This window comes from Mustela nivalis (assembly GCF_964662115.1).
Source record: "Mustela nivalis genome assembly, chromosome: 2".
Lineage (NCBI taxonomy): Eukaryota > Metazoa > Chordata > Mammalia > Carnivora > Mustelidae > Mustela > Mustela nivalis.
The window spans coordinates 146307361-146327209 of NC_139021.1; the positions used below are offsets into that span (position 1 = coordinate 146307361).

At 37.3% G+C, this 19849-nt stretch overlaps 1 protein-coding gene and 1 pseudogene across 13 annotated transcripts in view; one reads left to right on the plus strand and one right to left on the minus strand.

Moving 5' to 3' along the window:
- The window catches only part of PTPN20 (protein tyrosine phosphatase non-receptor type 20), a 149148-nt gene that overhangs the window by 70401 nt on the left and 58898 nt on the right, over positions 1 to 19849 (minus strand). For 9 of the 12 annotated variants that reach the window (XM_082718419.1, XM_082718424.1, XM_082718414.1 and 6 more), the window contains one exon: positions 594 to 742. The exons of the other annotated variants lie outside the window; for them this stretch is intronic. In XM_082718419.1, the coding sequence (XP_082574545.1) occupies positions 594 to 742 (149 nt within the window). The remainder of the gene's footprint in view (positions 1 to 593; positions 743 to 19849) is intronic. 12 annotated transcript variants of the gene reach the window in all.
- Positions 15380 to 15810, plus strand: LOC309858750 (activated RNA polymerase II transcriptional coactivator p15 pseudogene; annotated as a pseudogene). The gene has a single exon. The product of its transcript is annotated as an activated RNA polymerase II transcriptional coactivator p15 pseudogene (transcript).

The following is a 19849-nucleotide window of genomic DNA, read 5'->3' on the forward strand; positions in this document are numbered from 1 at the left end:
CACAAAATACTGGTTGTGTTTCCAGTAACTTATTATAAGAATACTCATACATAAGCACAAGCATATAAAGAGGGGTAATTGCTATTCATAAAGAACAAAGACTAGAACAATCTGTGTTCATCACAGGGGACTAATCAAAGAAAAAAAGGTCTTTATCTATATAATTAACTACATTATGCAACACTTAAAAATAATGAGATAAAAAAATAAGACAGATCTATATGTACCAATAATATTTTTGGAAATTATTTCCTATGTGAGATATTTTTCTTAAAAAAAAAAAAAAGGAAAGAAAAGGTAGAATAATTAGTAAAGGCCAATAGTTTTCCAGAAATTTGCATGACAAACCTAGTAGTGGAAAGGAGGCCTAGGAACTCAAGAGAGGAAAAACAAAGACTTTATCCATTTTATAACCTTTTATGATATTTAACTTACTTTTTTTTGCTATATAAACCCATTACTTTAAAAATAGACTTAATATTTGAAAACAAAAAGTACTCAAGCTAAAAGAAAAGATTAAAAAAAGGAAAAAACTCCTCTATTAGTAATATGGAAAATCACATTTAGACGTTTGTTAAGACCAAAATATTTACCATAAATTCGTGGAGGATTTCATATTCTGCTACTTTTTTCTTAAGCATTTTAAAACAATCCTTGATGATTGATTGCTCATGAAAATTGAATAATAATGGTCGAACCTGAGCCAACTGAGCTAGCTCCCTTTCAGAAACAATTCGTATACCTAAGAAAAAGAAAAATTCACATTTTTAAGTTACTCATACGCATGTGAAGGGAGATTTTATTTTGTTGTGTTTTCTCTTAGGTGAAGACACAGACACTTAAAGATTATTGGAAATTTATTTTTCCAGAAGTGAAGAGCCTAGTACTTTGAAAGAAAGAACTCTTGTTTCAAAAAAATCATGATCATGTACCTTGAAATTACACAAAACTCACTATTTTTAGAAAAAAATGTTAAGTGTTATAAATATAAAAGATGCTATAGACTGAGAAGTGTTCTGCTTTATAGTGTGAATTAAGTATATGAACTGACAATTATGCTAAGGCAAGCATATACAAACAAGACTTGGATGGGAAAAGGTGAGGAATTTTGCCCTCCTTCAGACCAAGTATTTGAAAGTCCCTGCATTATGAAACAAGAAGATGTGTAAAGTCTAACATACGTCCTACTCTAAAACAGATCAAGTACACATATGCACATACAGACACACACACAACACAAACACACACATACCCGCCAAGGACAGAGAGGTTCTATATAATTAATAAGACTAAAAATATGTATATATATATATATATATATATATATATATATATATATATAACATGCAATATAATTATAGATAATAAGTATTTTTATATACATTATATAGTTATACATGTATAACCAAAAATAACAGAAGCAAATACATGCTATTTAATAGTACACATGGAGGTTTTTTATTTTAATGACGATTTTCTAGGCCATGTTGACAGTCTAGATTTCAAATATCTGCAATTTTGCAGATCATGTTCACTGACCAAAATGCAATAAATCTACGGGGCACGTGGGTGGCTCAGTGGGTTAAAGCCTCTGCCTTCAGCTCAGGTCATGATCCCAGGGTCCTGGGATTGAGCCCTGCAGTGGGCTCTCTGCTCAGCGGGAAGCCTGCTTCTCTTCCTCTCTCTTTCTGCCTGCCTCTCTGCCTACTTGTGATCTCTGTCTGTTAAATAAATAAATAAATAAATAAACATCTTTTAAAAAATGCAATAAATCTAGGGGGAGGAGTCAAGATGGCGGAGAAGTAGCAGGCTGAGACTACTTCAGCTAACCGGAGATCAGATAGATAGCTTATCTAAAGATTGCAAACACCTGAAAATCCATCGGCAGATCGAAGAGAAGAAGAACAGCAATTCTGGAAACAGAAAAACAACCACTTTCTGAAAGGTAGGACGGGCGGAGAAGTGAATCCAAAGCGACTGGAAGATAGACCCGGGGGGGGGGGGGGGGGGGCCGGCTCCCGGCAAGCGGCGGAGCAACCGCGCACAAAATCAGGACTTTTAAAAGTCTGTTCTGCTGAGGGACATCGCTCCAGAGGCTACCCGGGGCAAAGCCCACATAGGGCCAGCGTGGTCTCAGGTCCCGCAGGGTCACAGAAGGATCGGGGGTGTCTGAGTGTCGCAGAGCTTGTGGGTATCGGAACGGGAAAGCCGGCTACAGAGACAGAGCCGACAGTAAGCTCGCAGCTCGGGGTGACCTTGAACCGGTCGCAGGCTCGGTGAGCACGGAGCGCGGCCGGAGGTCAGGCAGATGGGAGTAACTGGGCGCTGTTCTCTGAGGGCGCACTGAGGAGTGTGGCCCTGGGCTCTCCAGGCCGGAGACCAGGAGGCTGCCATTTGTATTCCCGTCCTCCGGAACTCTACGGAAAGCACTCAGGGAACAAAAGCTCCTGAAAGCAAACCCGAGCGGATTACTCACCCCGGCCCCGGGTAAGGGCAGTGTAATTCCGCCTGGGGCAAAGACACTTGAGAATCACAACAGGCCCCTCCCCCAGAAGATCAACAAGAAATCCAGCCGAGACCAAGTTCACCTACCAAGGAGTGCGGTTTCAATACCAAGGAGAGCAGCAGAATTCCAGAGGAGGACAAAGCCAAGCACGGAACTCATGGCTTTTTCCCTGTGATTTTTTTTTAGTCTTGCAGTTAATTTAATTTTTTTCTTTTTCAGTTTTTGGTTTTTTTTCTCGCCTTCGGGTAAAATTTTTTTTTAACTGTTACCTTTTTCTTTTTTAACGATTTTTACTAGTTTATCTAATATATATATATTTTCTTTTTTATATTTTTCTTAGGTGTTTTCTTTTTTTTTAATTCTTTTTTTTTCTTTTTTCTTTTTTTTTTTCTTTCTTCCTTTTTGAACCTCTTTTTATCCCCTTTCTCCCCCCTCACGATTTTGAATCTCTTCTAATTTGGTTAAAGCATATTTTCCTGGGGTTGTTGCCACCCTTTTAGTATTTTACTTGCCCCTTCATATACTCTTATCTGGACAAAATGACAAGACGGAAAAATTCAACACAAAAAAAAGAACAAGAGGCAGTACCGAAGGCTAGGGACCTAATCAATACAGACATTGGTAATATGTCAGATCTAGAGTTCAGAAAGACAATTCTCAAGGTTCTAGCCGGGATCAAAAAAGGCATGGAAGATATTAGAGAAACCCTCTCGAGAGATACAAAAGACCTTTCTGGAGAAATAAAAGAACTAAAATCTAACCAAGTTGAAATCAAAAAAGCTATTAATGAGGTGCAATCAAAAATGGAGGCTCTCACTGCTAGGATAAATGAGGCAGAAGAAAGAATTAGTGATATAGAAGACCAAATGACAGAGAATAAAGAAGCTGAGCAAAAGAGGGACAAACAGCTACTGGACCACAAGGGGAGAATTCGAGAGATAAGTGACACCATAAGACGAAACAACATTAGAATAATTGGGATTCCAGAAGAAGAAGAAAGAGAGAGGGGAGCAGAAGGTATACTGGAGAGAATTATTGGGGAGAATTTCCCCAATATGGCAAAGGGAACGAGCATCAAAATTCAGGAGGTTCAGAGAATGCCCCTCAAAATCAATAAGAATAGGCCCACACCCCGTCACCTAATAGTAAAATTTACAAGTCTCAGTGACAAAGAGAAAATCCTGAAAGCAGCCCGGGAAAAGAAGTCTGTAACATACAATGGTAAAAATATTAGATTGGCAGCTGACTTATCCACAGAGACCTGGCAGGCCAGAAAGAGCTAGCATGATATTTTCAGTGCACTAAACGAGAAAAACATGCAGCCAAGAATACTATATCCAGCTAGGCTATCATTGAAAATAGAAGGAGAGATTAAAAGATTCCAGGACAAACAAAAACTGAAAGAATTTGCAAACACCAAACCAGCTCTACAGGAAATCTTGAAAGGGGTCCTCTAAGCAACGAGAGAGCCTACAAGTGGCAGATCAGAAAGGAACAGAGACCATATACAGTAACAGTCACCTTACAGGCAATACAATGGCCCTAAATTCATATCTCTCAATAGTTACCCTGAATGTTAATGGGCTAAATGCCCCTGTCAAAAGACACAGGCTATCAGAATGGATAAAAAAACAAAACCCATCTATATGTTGCCTCCAAGAAACTCATTTTAAGCCCGAAGACACCTCCAGATTTAAAGTGAGGGGGTGGAAAAGAATTTACCATGCTAATGGACATCAGAAGAAAGCAGGAGTGGCAATTCTTATATCAGATCAATTAGATTTTAAGCCAAAGACTATAATAAGAGATGAGGAAGGACACTATATCATACTCAAAGGGTCTGTCCAACAAGAAGATTTAACAATTTTAAATATCTATGCCCCCAACGTGGGAGCAGCCAACTCTATAAACCAATTAATAACAAAATCAAAGAAACACATCAACAACAATACAATAATAGTAGGGGACTTTAACACTCCCCTCACTGAAATGGACAGGTCATCCAAGCAAAAGATCAGCAAGGAAATAAAGGCCTTAAACGACACACTGGACCAGATGGACATCACAGATATATTCAGAACATTTCATCCCAAAGCAACAGAATACACATTCTTCTCTAGTGCACATGGAACATTCTCCAGAATAGATCACATCCTCGGTCCTAAATCAGGACTCAACCGGTATCAAAAGATTGGGATCATTCCCTGCATATTTTCAGACCACAATGCTCTAAAGCTAGAACTCAACCACAAAAGGAAGTTTGAAAAGAACCCAAATACATGGAGACTAAACAGCATCCTTCTAAAGAATGAATGGGTCAACCGGGAAATTAAAGAAGAATTGAAAAAAATCATGGAAACAAATGATAATGAAAATACAACGGTTCAAAATCTGTGGGACACAACAAAGGCAGTCCTGAGAGGAAAATATATAGCGGTACAAGCCTTTCTCAAGAAACAAGAAAGGTCTCAGGTACACAACCTAACCCTACACCTAAAGGAGCTGGAGAAAGAACAAGAAAGAAACCCTAAGCCCAGCAGGAGAAGAGAAATCATAAAGATCAGAGCAGAAATCAATGAAATAGAAACCAAAAAAACAATAGAACAAATCAACGAAAGTAGGAGCTGGTTCTTTGAAAGAATTAATAAAATTGATAAACCCCTGGCCCGACTTATCAAAAAGAAAAGAGAAAGGACCCAAATAAATAAAATCATGAATGAAAGAGGAGAGATCACAACTAACACCAAAGACATACAAACTATTATAAGAACATACTATGAGCAACTCTACGGCAATAAATTTGACAATCTGGAAGAAATGGATGCATTCCTAGAAACATATAAACTACCACAACTGAACCAGGAAGAAGTAGAAAGCCTGAACAGACCCATAACCAGTAAGGAGATTGAAACAGTCATTAAAAATCTCCAAACAAACAAGAGCCCAGGGCCAGATGGTTTCCCGGGGGAATTCTACCAAACATTTAAAGAAGAACTAATTCCTATTCTCCTGAAACTGTTCCAAAAAACAGAAATGGAAGGAAAACTTCCAAACTCATTTTATGAGGCCAGCATCACCTTGATCCCAAAACCAGACAAGGATCCCACCAAAAAAGAGAGCTATAGACCAATATCCTTGATGAACACAGATGCGAAAATACTCAACAAAATACTAGCCAATAGGATTCAACAGTACATTAAAAAGATTATTCACCATGACCAAGTGGGATTTATTCCAGTGCTGCAAGGTTGGTTCAACATCCGCAAATCAGTCAATGTGATACAACACATCAATAAAAAAAAGAACAAGAACCATATGATACTCTCCATAGATGCTGAAAAAGCATTTGACAAAGTACAGCATCCCTTCCTCATCAAAACTCTTCAAAGTGTAGGGTAGAGGGCATATACCTCAATATCATCAAAGCCATCTATGAAAAACCCACCGCAAATATCATTCTCAATGGAGGAAAAACTGAAAGCTTTTCCGCTAAGGTCAGGAACACGGCAGGGATGTCCATTATCACCACTGCTATTCAACATAGTACTAGAGGTCCTAGCCTCAGCAATCAGACAACAAAAGGAAATTAAAGGCATCCAAATCGGCAAAGAAGAAGTCAAATTATCACTCTTCGCAGATGATATGATACTATATGTGGAAAACCCAAAAGACTCCACTCCAAAACTGCTAGAACTTATACAGGAATTCAGTAAAGTGTCAGGATATAAAATCAATGCACAGAAATCAGTTGCATTTCTCTACACCAACAGCAAGACAGAAGAAAGAGAAATTAAGGAGTCAATCCCATTTACAATTGCACCCAAAACCATAAGATACCTAGGAATAAACCTAACCAAAGAGACACAGAATCTATACTCAGAAAACTATAAAGTACTCATGAAAGAAATTGAGGAAGACACAAAGAAATGGAAAAATGTTCCATGCTCCTGGATTGGAAGAATAAATATTGTGAAAATGTCTATGCTACCTAAAGCAATCTACACATGTAATGCAATTCCTATCAAAGTACCATCCATCTTTTTCAAAGAAATGGAACAAATAATGCTAAAATTTATATGGAACCAGAAAAGACCTCGAATAGCCAAAGGGATATTGAAAAAGAAAGCCAACGTTGGTGGCATCACAATTCCGGACTTCAAGCTCTATTACAAAGCTGTCATCATCAAGACAGCATGGTACTGGCACAAAAACAGAAACATAGATCAATGGAACAGAATAGAGAGCCCAGACATAGACCCTCAAATCTATGGTCAACTCATCTTCGACAAAGCAGGAAAGAATGTCCAATGGAAAAAAGACAGCCTCTTCAATAAATGGTGCTGGGAAAATTGGACAGCCACATGCAGAAAAATGAAATTGGACCATTTCCTTACACCACACACAAAAATAGACTCAAAATGGATGAAGGACCTCAACGTGCGAAAGGAATCCATCAAAATCCTTGAGGAGAACACAGGCAGCAACCTCTTCGACCTCAGCCGCAGCAACATCTTCCTAGGAACAATGCAAAGGCAAGGGAAGCAAGGGAAAAAATGAACTATTGGGATTTTATCAAGATCAAAAGCTTTTGCACAGCAAAGGAAACAGTTAACAAAATCAAAAGACAACTGACAGAATGGGAGAAGATATTTGCAAACGACATATCAGATAAAGGACTAGTGTCCAGAATCTATAAAGAACTTAGGAAACGCAACACCCAAATAACAAATAATCCAATCAAGAAATGGGCAGAGGACATGAACAGACATTTCTGCAAAGAAGACATCCAGATGGCCATCAGAAACATGAAAAAGTGCTCCATATCACTCGGCATCAGGGAAATACAAATCAAAACCACAATGCGTTATCACCTCACACCAGTCAGAATGGCTAAAATCAACAAGTCAGGAAATGACAGATGCTGGCGAGGATGCGGAGAAAGGGGAACCCTCCTACACTGTTGGTGGGAATGCAAGCTGGTGCAGCCACTCTGGAAAACAGCATGGAGGTTCCTCAAAATGTTGAAAATAGAACTGCCCTATGACCCAGCAATTGCACTATTGGGTATTTACCCTAAAGATACAAACGTAGTGATCCAAAGGGGCACGTGCACCCGCATGTTTATAGTAGCAATGTCCACAATAGCCAAACTATGGAAAGAACCTAGATGTCCATCAACAGATGAATGGATCCAGAAGATGTGGTATATATACACAATGGAATACTATGCAGCCATCAAAAGAAATGAAATCTTGCCATTTGCCACAACATGGATGGAACTAGAGCGTATCATGCTTAGCGAAATAAGTCAAGCAGAGAAAGACAACTATCATATGATCTCCCTGATATGAGGAAGTGGTGATGCAACATGGGGGCTTAAGTGGGTAGGAGAAGAATAAATGAAACAACATGGGATTGGGAGGGAGACAAACCATAAGTGACTCTTAATCTCACAAAACAAACTGAGGGTTGCTGGGGGGAGGGGGTTTGGGAGAAGGGGGTGGATTATGGACATTGGGGAGGGTATGTGCTTTGGTGAGTGCTGTGAAGTGTGTAAATCTGGTGATTCACAGACCTGTACCCCTGGGGATAAAAATATATGTTTATAAAAAATAAAAAATTAAACATGCAAAAAAAAATTTTAAAAAAATGCCATAAATCTAGAAGTCAATACTAAAAGAATATCTTTTCAATTTCAGGATTTTGAGGTAATGTGCTCAAGTGAAGCCATTTCTCCAAATCTCTTTCCAAAGCCAACTAATATGAACAAAATTCAAGTTAATACTAGCAAAAAAATATATAAAAAGCAATTCCACAAAAGAGTGGGCATAAAAAAGAGGTTTCTAAAAATATGCATAGCCTTTAAAACCCTTCTTGTCTTGGAAACTTACTCAACCAAAAGCTCTCTATAGGGGTGGGAGTAAGGGACTGTTGGTTGGGAAAGACAGTCATAGAAATCCTAAAATTTCTCACAAATATCTCTAACCTTAGTATGAGAGGAGGCCTAGGAAGCCCAGAGGGGGGAAATAAAATTCCATGAGAGTACAAGCCATTTTGATCATCATTGATTCCCGAAGGAAAATCCTTAGAGCTTCCCACATATTCCAGCCTTGCTGGAACAGAAGCTGAGAGCAGGAAAGTAGGAGGGGAATGAAAAGGTAAAATGACAGTAATAGACACTGTTGTTGCCCCCCCCCACAACACTGATTCTACCCTAATGGTTAGTAGAGCCATGTGTGATCATTCCACAATAATTCCCTTGCCAGTAAATAATACAGCAACATGTAGGTGATTCGAGCCAATGAGAATTAAGGATAAGTTTATTCAAGGCTTATGGGCAAAAGAAGCAAGCTTCTCTCTCATCTCTATCAACTGTCCAGACATAAGTCCGAAAGTATAACTATGGCCCTGATTATTACTATAAGCCCCACGTGACATAAAAGGAATGAACTGAATACAGCAAATACAAAAAAAAAAAAAAAAACCACACACAAAAAAACCTATGCTCTAAATGACATCACTGAGCAATTTGATCATATTGAATGTGGAATACTGCCTACCTCTATACTTCCATTATTGGAGAAAGTATATTTCTTTATCATTAACATCATTTTCATTTGGTTTCTTTTTATTGCGGCCTGGTCCAAGAATTCCAATGAAGGTGAATAGGTCAGGCTTCAGCTGAAGATCATGGCAATCATTATAGGAAGGGATTTTTGAAGAAAGGCGGTTTACAGAAAGGGATTTTATCTAGCTATCTAGTGCTGACACCATTGGACAGGTCAAAAGAATAGGAGCTTCCCCTCATCAAGGTCCAAAAATAACACCACAAAATGGTCTGCCACAAGAAGAGCTAGCTTTGCTGTAATGAGGAATCTGGGGGAGTTGGACACCACTGCTGTCATTTTTAGCTCCTAGATGACACTACTTTAACAATCACAGAGGAATAAGAAAGCCACCACTATGAGTGCTGGCTCATCATGTACCACCTTAGTTAGAATGAGATGCTAAGAATGCCATGTCTGATGTGGTTTGGACCAGCAGCCTAGATGCTTCTCTTCATGTCTCAGTCTTGGCTAAGTGCATACAACTGGCCAAACCCATACTAATGGCCAGGATTTCTGGGAAATGTAATTTTTAGTATTCTTGCCTGGACCATAAAGGAAGACACACTGGGAGGAGAATGTGATCAATGTTGAGTAAACTAGTCTATAACACCTGCAACATGACTCATCTATACCCATTCAGTTTTCTTCTCTTTTCCCCCAACCCTTCTGCACACTTGTCATTATCCTCTCAGGCAAAATCTAGCCCTCAAAGTGTTTATAATGGAAGATAACTAATCAAACCAAATCAAATAGAATGGGAATCAACAAGAATTCACCCATGCCAGGGTACCTGGGTGGCTCAGTCAGTTAAGCATCTGCCTTTGGCTCAGGTCACGATCCCAGGGTTTTGGGATCAAGTCCCACATCGGGCTCCTAGCTTAGGCAGGAGCCTGCTTCTCCCTCTGTCTGCCACTCCTCTTGCTTGTGTGCTCACATGCGCTCTCTCTCTCTCGGTAAAATAAATAAGTAAAATCTTTAAAAAGAAAAGAATTCATGCTGAAACAGCAAAATCAAAGAGATGAAGAACTATACATGTTAGTGAACAAGATGGAAATAAAGCACAAGATAAAGAAAAAAATGAGTAATGCAATATGATATGCAAAAACATTTCAATCCATTCTGAATGGAACATAACCTACATTGTAGATCTATTGTCTGTAGGAGGAAGTAATAAGAATATAAATTATTTTATTGTTTTTATAGGCTCCACACCCAGGCTGGAGCCCAATGTGGGGCTTGAACTCAGGACCCTGAGATCAAGACCTGAGTTGAGATCAAGAGTCAGATGTTTAAGTGATGAGCTATCCAGGTACCCCTTAAACAAACTTCTTTTTTTAAAAAAGAAGGTTCCATATCCATGGAGCCCAACACAGGGCTTGAACTCAGGACCCTGAGGTCAATACCTGAGTTGAGATCAAGAGTCAGATGCATTACTGACTGAGCCACCCAGGCACCCTCAGAATATAAATTATTTTAAATGAGATTAAAAGTAAAACAAAAAAACAGAATGACCTCTTACATGAGGTTTTTAGAGTAGTCAAATCCATAGATACAGAAAGTATAATGCACTTGTCAGAGGCTGGGGAGAGGGAGAATGGGGAGTTAGTATTTAATGGGTACAGAGCTTAGTTGAGGAAGAGGAAGAAGTTCTGGAGATGGATGGTGGTGTTGGTTGCACAACAATAAAAGTGTAGTTAATACCACTGAACTGTACACTGAAAAATGGTGAAAGATGGTAAATGTTATGTTCTGTATATTTTACCACAATTTTTAAAAATGTCATTAAAAACTGAGATTCTTATCCAGAGACCAACTGCTATTAAAAGATTAGATTCTCCTCAGCTCATGAGACAATTGTCAACAGCAACCAGAACCGCGAATTTTCTTGCTCACACCTCTCTCTTAATAAAGCAAAGACAAAGTTTCCCCAAATATTCTAAGAAACCTTTACTTGAATTTCAGGCAAGTTGGGTATCAGAACTATTTTTTAAATAAAAATTTTTAAAAAAATAGAATGAGGTGAAAAATAAGTTTTTAGACTTAAGAAAATAAAGGTCAAAAATACATGATTATAGAATTAGTAATTAAATCAAAGACTACAAGAAATAAAGTAGACAGCTGAAAATGAACTTATTCATAGGACAAAGATGTGTACATAAATTAATGAAGAGGAGAGAAGATGAAAAAAAAAAACCCCAAAAACAAAAGAGGGTCGCCTGGGTGGCTCAGTGGGTTAAGCTGCTACCTTTGGCTCAGGTCATGATCTCAGGCTTCTGGGATCGAGCCCCACATCGGGCTCTCTGCTCAGCAGGGAGCCTGCTTCTCCCTCTGTCTGCCTGCCTCTATGCCTACTTGTGATCTCTTGTCTGTCAAATAAGAAAATAAAATCTTAAAAACAAAAACAAAAACAAAAGATAGCATATGTAAGGGCCTCATTAGAAGTTCAGAAGAAAAACTTAAGATAGGATGAGGAACTCAAGAAATCTTCCCTCATGATACAAGTTTGGAGAGGGAAGCAGCAGCTTCTGTAGGAAAGGTACAATGCCTCATTCAGTTCCTTTTTCTCTGTTTCTCCTAAGGATCAAATGCATAAGCTGGGAAAGGGGCAGTAAACCCTATTATCCACAAAGCACAGGTTAAGACACAATAACATTGGGAATTAGGAGGGGAGAAATCATCCTCTGCTCAGCCTATAACATATCCTCTACCCTAAAGAAAGGACAGGTAATTAAGGGCACCATCTCAAGAACCAAGTAGACCTGCCCCTGCCTACAACTGATACTGAACAAGGACAAGAAAGAATGTACTCCCACCCCCAACTGGTTAGCAAGTAGCATAATTACAAATAAGAGCACTCTATTGCTGGGGAATAAACAAGGTCAGGGACAGGATCCTTCTCTGAGGTGCAGGTGTAATGGGGAGATTTAAGCAAAGGGTAGACATTGAAATAAAAACTGTGGTATTTTCCATTCTATGCACAAGGTAACAATACAGGAATTTGAAGCTGGTGATACACTAAGAGTAAGAACAGCAACATTAAAACCCAAATCCTGCTCAAGTCCTAACTAAATAGACTCAACTCATCAGACTGATGAGTTGACTGCCTACAAAATGAAGAGGTATGTCTATTCTTATTTACCTCAGGCTCAAAACACAAGACACCCAGATTTCAATGAAGAAATTATATGCACACTAAAAAGCAAGTAAAGGGGGGAAAAAAGGTCAAGCAATAAAGCAATAAAAAGAACCAGACAGAGATATGACATAAATGTTAAAACTATCAGACAATAGAGTTGAGGGTCCAAATTCAACACCCCAAAAAACAGATAATCAAGTCAAAAAATGGGCAGAATACATGAGCAGACACTTCTACAAAGAAGACATACAAATGGCTAACAGACACATAAAAAAGTATTCATCCTCATTAGCCACAAGGGAAATTCAAATCAAAACCACAGTGAGATACCACCTCACACCAGTTAGAATGGCAAAAATTGACAAGACAAGAAACAACAAATTTTGGAGAAGTTATGGAGAAAGGGAACCCCCTTATACTGTTGGTGGAAAGGAAAATCGGTGCAGCCACTTTGAAAAGTATGGAGTCCCCCCCCCCAAAATTAAAAATACATCTACCCTATGACCCAGCAATTGCACTGCTGGGTATTTACCCCAAAGATAGAGATGTAGTGAAAAGAAGGGGCACATGCACCCCAATGTTTATAGCCACAATGTCCACAATAGCCAAACTGTGGAAGGAGCCAAGATGCCCTTCAACAGATGTATGGATAAAGAAGATGTGGTCCATAGATACAATGGTTATAATGGATAGATACAATACATAGATACAATGGAATATTACTCAGCCATCAGAAAGGCCATCAAATCAAAAATTTGAATATCCAAATTTCCATCAACATGGATGCTGAGTGAAATTAAGTGAAGCAGAGAAAGTCAATTATCATATGGTTTCACTTATTTGTGGAACATAAGGAACAGCATGGAGAACATTAGGAGAAGGAAGGGGAAAATGAATGGAGAGAAATTGGAGTGGAAGATGAACCATGAGAGACTCTGGACTCTGGAAAACAAACAGAGGGTTTTAGAAGGGAGGGAGGGAGGGAGGTGGGTTAGCCTGGTGATGGGTATTAAGGAGGGCATGGATTACATGGAGCACTGGGTGTTATATGTAAACAATGAATCATGGAACACTACATCAAAAACTAATGATGTACTCTATGGTGACTAACATAACATAATAAAAAAATCTATCAGACAATTTTAAATAACTAAGATCAAAGCTAAAGGCTTCAGTGGAAAAGTGGACAACATGCATAAACAAATGGGAAATTTCATCAGAGATAAGGAAACCACAAAAATCCATGCAGAAATCCTAAAAATGAAAAACATTAAAATAGAAATAAAGAATGCTATCAATGGGCTTATCTATAGGCTTGATACAGAAAAGAAAAGGAATCCACAAACTTAAAAATAGGTCAATAGGCATTACTCAAACTGAAAGAGAAAAAGAGTCAGGGAAGGCACAGAAAACAAATACTGAGAGTTCATTAACAGCACACCTGCACCATAAGAAATCTTCAAGGAAAATCTTTAGGCGGAAAGAATATATCAAAGAACAGGAAACTAGATCTTCACACAGAAATAAAGAGTTCTAAATATTCCATAAATGTAGCTAAATATAAAATTCATTTTTTCCCTTTATTTTCACTTCTCTGGAGGGTAACTGGCTACCTAAAACAAAAGCAGTATATATGTATTTCATGATTATTGTTATGTAAAAATAAAATGTTTTCTTGTTATGTAAAATTAAAATGTTTGACAATAATCACACAAAAATGGATGGGAGAAATTAGGGAGACACTATTGGACGGTCCTTATACGACACGTGAAGTGATATAATGTTACTTGAAGATAGAAAAAACAGACTGTGAGAAATTAAAGATGTATATTATAAATCCTAGGGTGACCAAAAGAACATTTTTATTTTTATTTTTTAGGAGAACATTTTTAAAAGAGGTATAATTAATAAGCCAATTGGGAAAATAAAATGTAATTACAAAATAATCCAAAAGAAGTAAAAAAAAAACAAAAGGAAAAAAGATAAAGAAATATAAACTGAAAACAATTAGCATGATGATAGAGTTAAAAGATGGCAGATATAAACACAAGCAGTCTATATATACCCTAATTTAAAAAAAAAAAAAAAAAAAAAAAAACAGAAATTGGGAGATTGGGTGAAAAAGCAAGACCCAACCATGCAATGCCCACAAGAAACCACTTTATATACAAAAATGTAGGCAAGTTAAAAGTAAAGGGATAAAAAAATACATACAATGGGAGCACAAATCAAAAGAAGCTGGTGTGGCTACATTAATAGTAGAAAATATGCCAACAACAAAGTAGACTTCAGACCAAGAACATTACCAAGATTAAAAAGGTCATTACTGGAAAAAGGGGAATGAATAAGGGAAATGAGGAGAACTTTTAGAGCAATAAAACTATTCCATTTGACACTATAATGGTGGACACCTGTCATTACACATCTGTCCCAACCCACAGAATTTACAACACCAATAGTGAACCCTAATGTAAATTATGGATTCCGGGTGATAATATGTCAATGTAGATTCATCAGTTGTCACAAATATACCACTCTTTTGTGGGGAATACTGATGGTGGGGAGACTACGCATATGTGAAGGCAGTGAAGATATGGGAAATCTCTGCCCCCTCTGCTTAATTTTGCTGCAAACTTAAAACTTCTCTAAAAATTAAACCTATTTTTAAAAAAATAATTACTAATGATAAAGGGATCAATCACAGAGAAGACATAACAATGCTAAATGTGTATGCACTTAAAAGAATTCCAAAATACATGAAGTAAGAACTGACAGTCCTAAAATTAGAAAGAAAATTCACAATTATAACTGAAGACTTCACTCACAAATCAAATGGAACGAGTACACAGAAATTCGGGAAGGACAGAAAAGAACTGAACAACTTGATTTAACTGAACTTTATCAAACATTCTGTCCTACAACATTATAAAAATTCTTCTCAGCTGCACATGGAACCTTCACTAGATAGACCATATTCTAGGTCAAAAATCGTATTTTAACAAATTAAAAAGAATTAATATAAATTAAGCCCTTGGACCATACTGAGATTAAACTAAAAATCAATGACATATCTGGGTAATCTTCAAATATTAAGAAAGGCCAAAGCAGAGTTGCAAGCAGGCAAGCAGAAGGCAGTTGGAATGAGAGAATGGAGCAATGCCTAAATCAAAGGAACTTATTTCTTCAAACTCTTCTGGCAGCATTTCTGACAGTGAGGTTGACAAAAAGTTAAAGGGGAAAAAGCAAGTTACTCCAGAAAAACCTGTGAAGAACCAAAAGGCTGGTGAAATTTCAAGAGCCCTGCCATCCTCTAAGCAGAGCCACAGTAGCAGAGATGGTAACATATTCCAGATTGGAAAAATGAGGTATGTCAGTGTTTGGGACTTTAAAGGGAAAGTCCTAATGATATTAGAGAATATTGGATGGATGCAGAAGACGAAATGAAACGTGGAAGAAAAGGTAATTCTTTGAATCCCAAGCAATGGAGCCAGCTGAAGAAACAGATTTCCGACATTGATACAGTACAAAAACCAAAAACCTGTAAAATTAAAGCCATATGAAACCTGTATTGTCCTATTGTTTTAATGTCTTTTTACATTGGCTTTTGTTTTCTAAACGTTCTTTCCCAAGCTATTGTGTATTTGGATTGCAGAACAATTTGTAAGATGAATACTTTTCTTTTACGTGCATTATTAAAAGTGTTGAGTGAAGCTAATTGTCAACTTTACTAAGGAGGATTGCTTTGTGCCTGCCACTTAGTGCAAATAAAATCAAGTAATAAAAAAAAAGAGAGGGAGAGGGAAAGTTCAAAGTGTATTTCTACATAACCTATGGATCAAAGAAGTCGCAAGAGAAATTAGAGAATACTTAAAAAAAATACAGAACTTAGAATAGATTTATGTTTATCAAAAAAATAGCAGGAAGTACAGAGGGTTCCCATATATCCCCTGCTATAGTTCCCCCTATTATTGACATTTTGTAAGAGAATAGTACATTTGTTAGAGTTAACAAACCAATATTAATATGTTATCATTAACTGAAGTCCATATTTCATTCAGATTTTCTTAGGTTTTCCTTAATAGCCTTTTACTGTTCCAGGATCCCATCTAGGAGTCCTTACTGCCTTTAGCTCTCATGTCTCCTCAGGCTCCCCTTGGCTGTGAAGCTTTCTCAGACTTTCCCTGTGTTTGATGACCTTGGCAGTTTGAGGAGTAATAATCAGATATATTCTGGGATACCCCTCTACTGGAACTTGTTTGACGTTTTTCTCATGATTAGCCTGTGGTTATCAGTTTTGGGGAAGATCACAGAGGTAAAATGCCATGTTCATCATAATATATCAAGGGTACCTACTATCAACATGACTGATTATTATTGATGTTGACCTTAATCACCTGCTGTAGCTGTGTATCATGTTTCCCTACTATAAAGTTACTCTTTTTACCCCTCTTTCCATACTGTACTCTTTAGAAAAAAAATCTCTATGTACAATCCACACCTAAGGGGTGGGGAGTTTTGCTCCATTTACTTTAGAGTGGAATATCAACACAATTTATTTGGAATTCTTCTTCATGGGAGTTTTGCTTCTTCTCCCCATTTATTTACATATTCAATTATTTGTTTATATTAGTATGGACTCACAGATATTTATTTTATATTTTGAGTTAAAATCCAATGCTACATTGCATAGGTGCTCAAAATTTTCCAGCTATGGCCAACTAAAATAAGAAAGTATTGTAAACTGAATGTAAATAAAAGCACATCAAAATCTCAGGAATATTGCTAAAGCAGTACTATTCACAGCAAAAGCTGTTGTATTAAATGCTTATATTAGAAGAAAGAACTTAGTGAAGAAATCAATCAAATCAATAGGATAAAATACTAAAAATAATAGTGAAATCAAAAGCTAGTTCATGGAAAAGATCAATAAAAAGTTAAATACCATGTGGTTTCACTCATAGGTGGAATTATATGGTTTCACTTATTTGTGGAGCATAACAAATAGCTTGGAGGACATGGGGAGATAGAGAGGAGAAGGAAGTTGGGGGAAATTGGAAGGGGAGGTGAACCATGAGAGACTATGGACTCTGAAAAACAATCTGAGGGTTTTGAAGGGGCAGGAGGGGTGGGAGGTCGGGGTGCCAGGTGGTGGGTATTATAGAGGGCACGGATTGCATGGAGCACCGGGTGTGGTGCAAAAATAATGAATACTGTTATGCTGAAAATAAATTATAAATAAATAAATAAGAAACAAGACAAGGAAGTAAATAAGTAAAAATAACAAAACTCTTGAATAGAAAGCACAAACTGGTGGTGGCCAGAGGATGGAGGCTGAAATAGATGAAGGTGCTTAAGTGAAGGGGCGGAAGCTGGGAGGTTGGGGGAACCAGGTGGTGGGTATTAGAGAGGGCATGGATTGCATGGAGCACTGGTTGTGGTGCAAAATCAATGGATACTGTTACACTGAAAAGAAATAAAAAATTAAAAAATAAATAAATAAAAACAAAAATTAAATCACAAACAGAAAAAAAAGAAGGAGAAGAAGAAGGACAAACTTCCAGGTACAAAACAAGTAAGTTATGGAGATAAAATGTAAGCATAAGGCGTATAGTTCAATAAGACAATAATAACGTGTGGAGACAGTGACTATACTTATTGCTGTGAGCACTTAGTAATATACAGAACTGTTGAATCACTCTATTGTACACCAGAAACTAATATAACATTGTACATTAAGTACACTTCAATTAAAAATAATAAAAATAAATAAAGTAGCACTGAATTTAAAAATTTAATAAATCTCTAACCAAACTGATTAAAAAATAAAAGAGAAAAAGCACACTTTACCAAATCAAGAATAAAAGAGAGGGCATCAATTCAGATAGTATAGATATTGGAAAGTTAATAAGGGAACATTATGAACAATTCTAGTTCCATAAATCAGACAACTTATATCAATGAGACAAACTGCCAAAGCTCATCAAAAATAGAGATGATCTAATAGTCCTTTATCAGTTAAAAACACTGAAGACTGCTATAAGCTGAGTTGTGTCCCCCTAGAATTTTATGTTGAAGTCCTAACCTCTAATAACCCAAAATACGACTATATCTGGAGATACGATTTTTAAACAGGTAATAAAATTAATGAGATTATTTGGGTGTACCCTAACCCAATATGACTAGTGTCCTTATGAAAAAAGATAATGGGATCCAGATACCACACAGAGAGAAGATGGCCATCTGCAAGCCAAGAAGAGAGGCCTCAGAAGAAATCAAAACTGCCAACACCTTGATCTTGGACTCTAGCCTTCAGAATTGTGAGAAAATAAATTTCTGTTGTGTAAGCCAATCAGTCACTAGTTTGACTAGCCAATCAGTCACTTTGTTATGAAAGCCCTAGAAAATGAATACAAATATGTATTTTAAAATTTTACAAACACATTCCAAGACCAGATGGTTTCAGTGAATTCTACCAAACATTTAAGAGAGCAATAATAACAATTTTGTACAGACTCTTCCAGAATATAAAATAGGAGGAAACACTTCCAAACTAATTTTATGAGGGCAATTTTACCCAGACACCCAAACCAGCAAAAGACATCACAAAAACAAAAACCACAAATCAGACACATGAAAAAATGTTCATCATCACTAACCCTCAGGGAGATTCAAATTAAAACCACATTGAGATATCACCTTACACCAGTTAGAATGTCCAAAATTAACAAAACAGGAAACAGCATGTGTTGGAGAGGATGTGGAGAAAGGGGAACCCTCTTACACTGTTGGTGGGAATGCAAGTTGGTGCAGCCTCTTTGGAGAACAATGTGGAGATTCCTCAAGAAATTAAAAATAGAGCTTCCCTATGACCCTGCAATTGCACTACTAGGTGTTTACCCCAAGGATACAGACGTCGTGAAAAGAAGGGCCATCTATACCCCAATGTTTATAGCAGCAATGGTCACGGTTGCCAAACTATGGAAAGAACCAAGATGCCCTTCAACGAACAAATGGATAAGGAAGATGTGGTCCATATACACTATGGAGTTATTATGCCTCCATCAGAAAGGATGAATACCTTTCTGATGCTGAGTGAAATAAGTCAAGCAGAGAGAGTCAATTATCATATGGTTTCACTTATTTGTGGAGCATAACAAATATCATGGAGGACAAGGGGTGTTAGAGAGGAGAAGGGAGTTGGGGTAAATTGGAAGGGGAGGTGAATTTCAAGATCTATCATGAACATAAATGTAAAAATTCTCAATAAAATGCTAGCAAATCAAATCAAACAACATATAAAAAGGATAATACACAAAGTTGGGCTTATCCCAGGAATACTAAGAAGGTTCAACATTTGAAAACCAACCACAGCAACTGACCATAACTCACCATATCAACAGACAAAAGAAGAAAACTATGTGATCATCTCTGCAGATACAGAAAAAGCACTAAAAAAAAAAAAAAAAAAAAAAAACCCTCAACATGCATTCATAATGAAAACTTTCAGGAAATTAAAACTGGAAAGAATTTCCTTAATATGACAAAAGACATCCACAAAAATCCTACAACTAACATTATACTTAATGATGAAAAACAAAA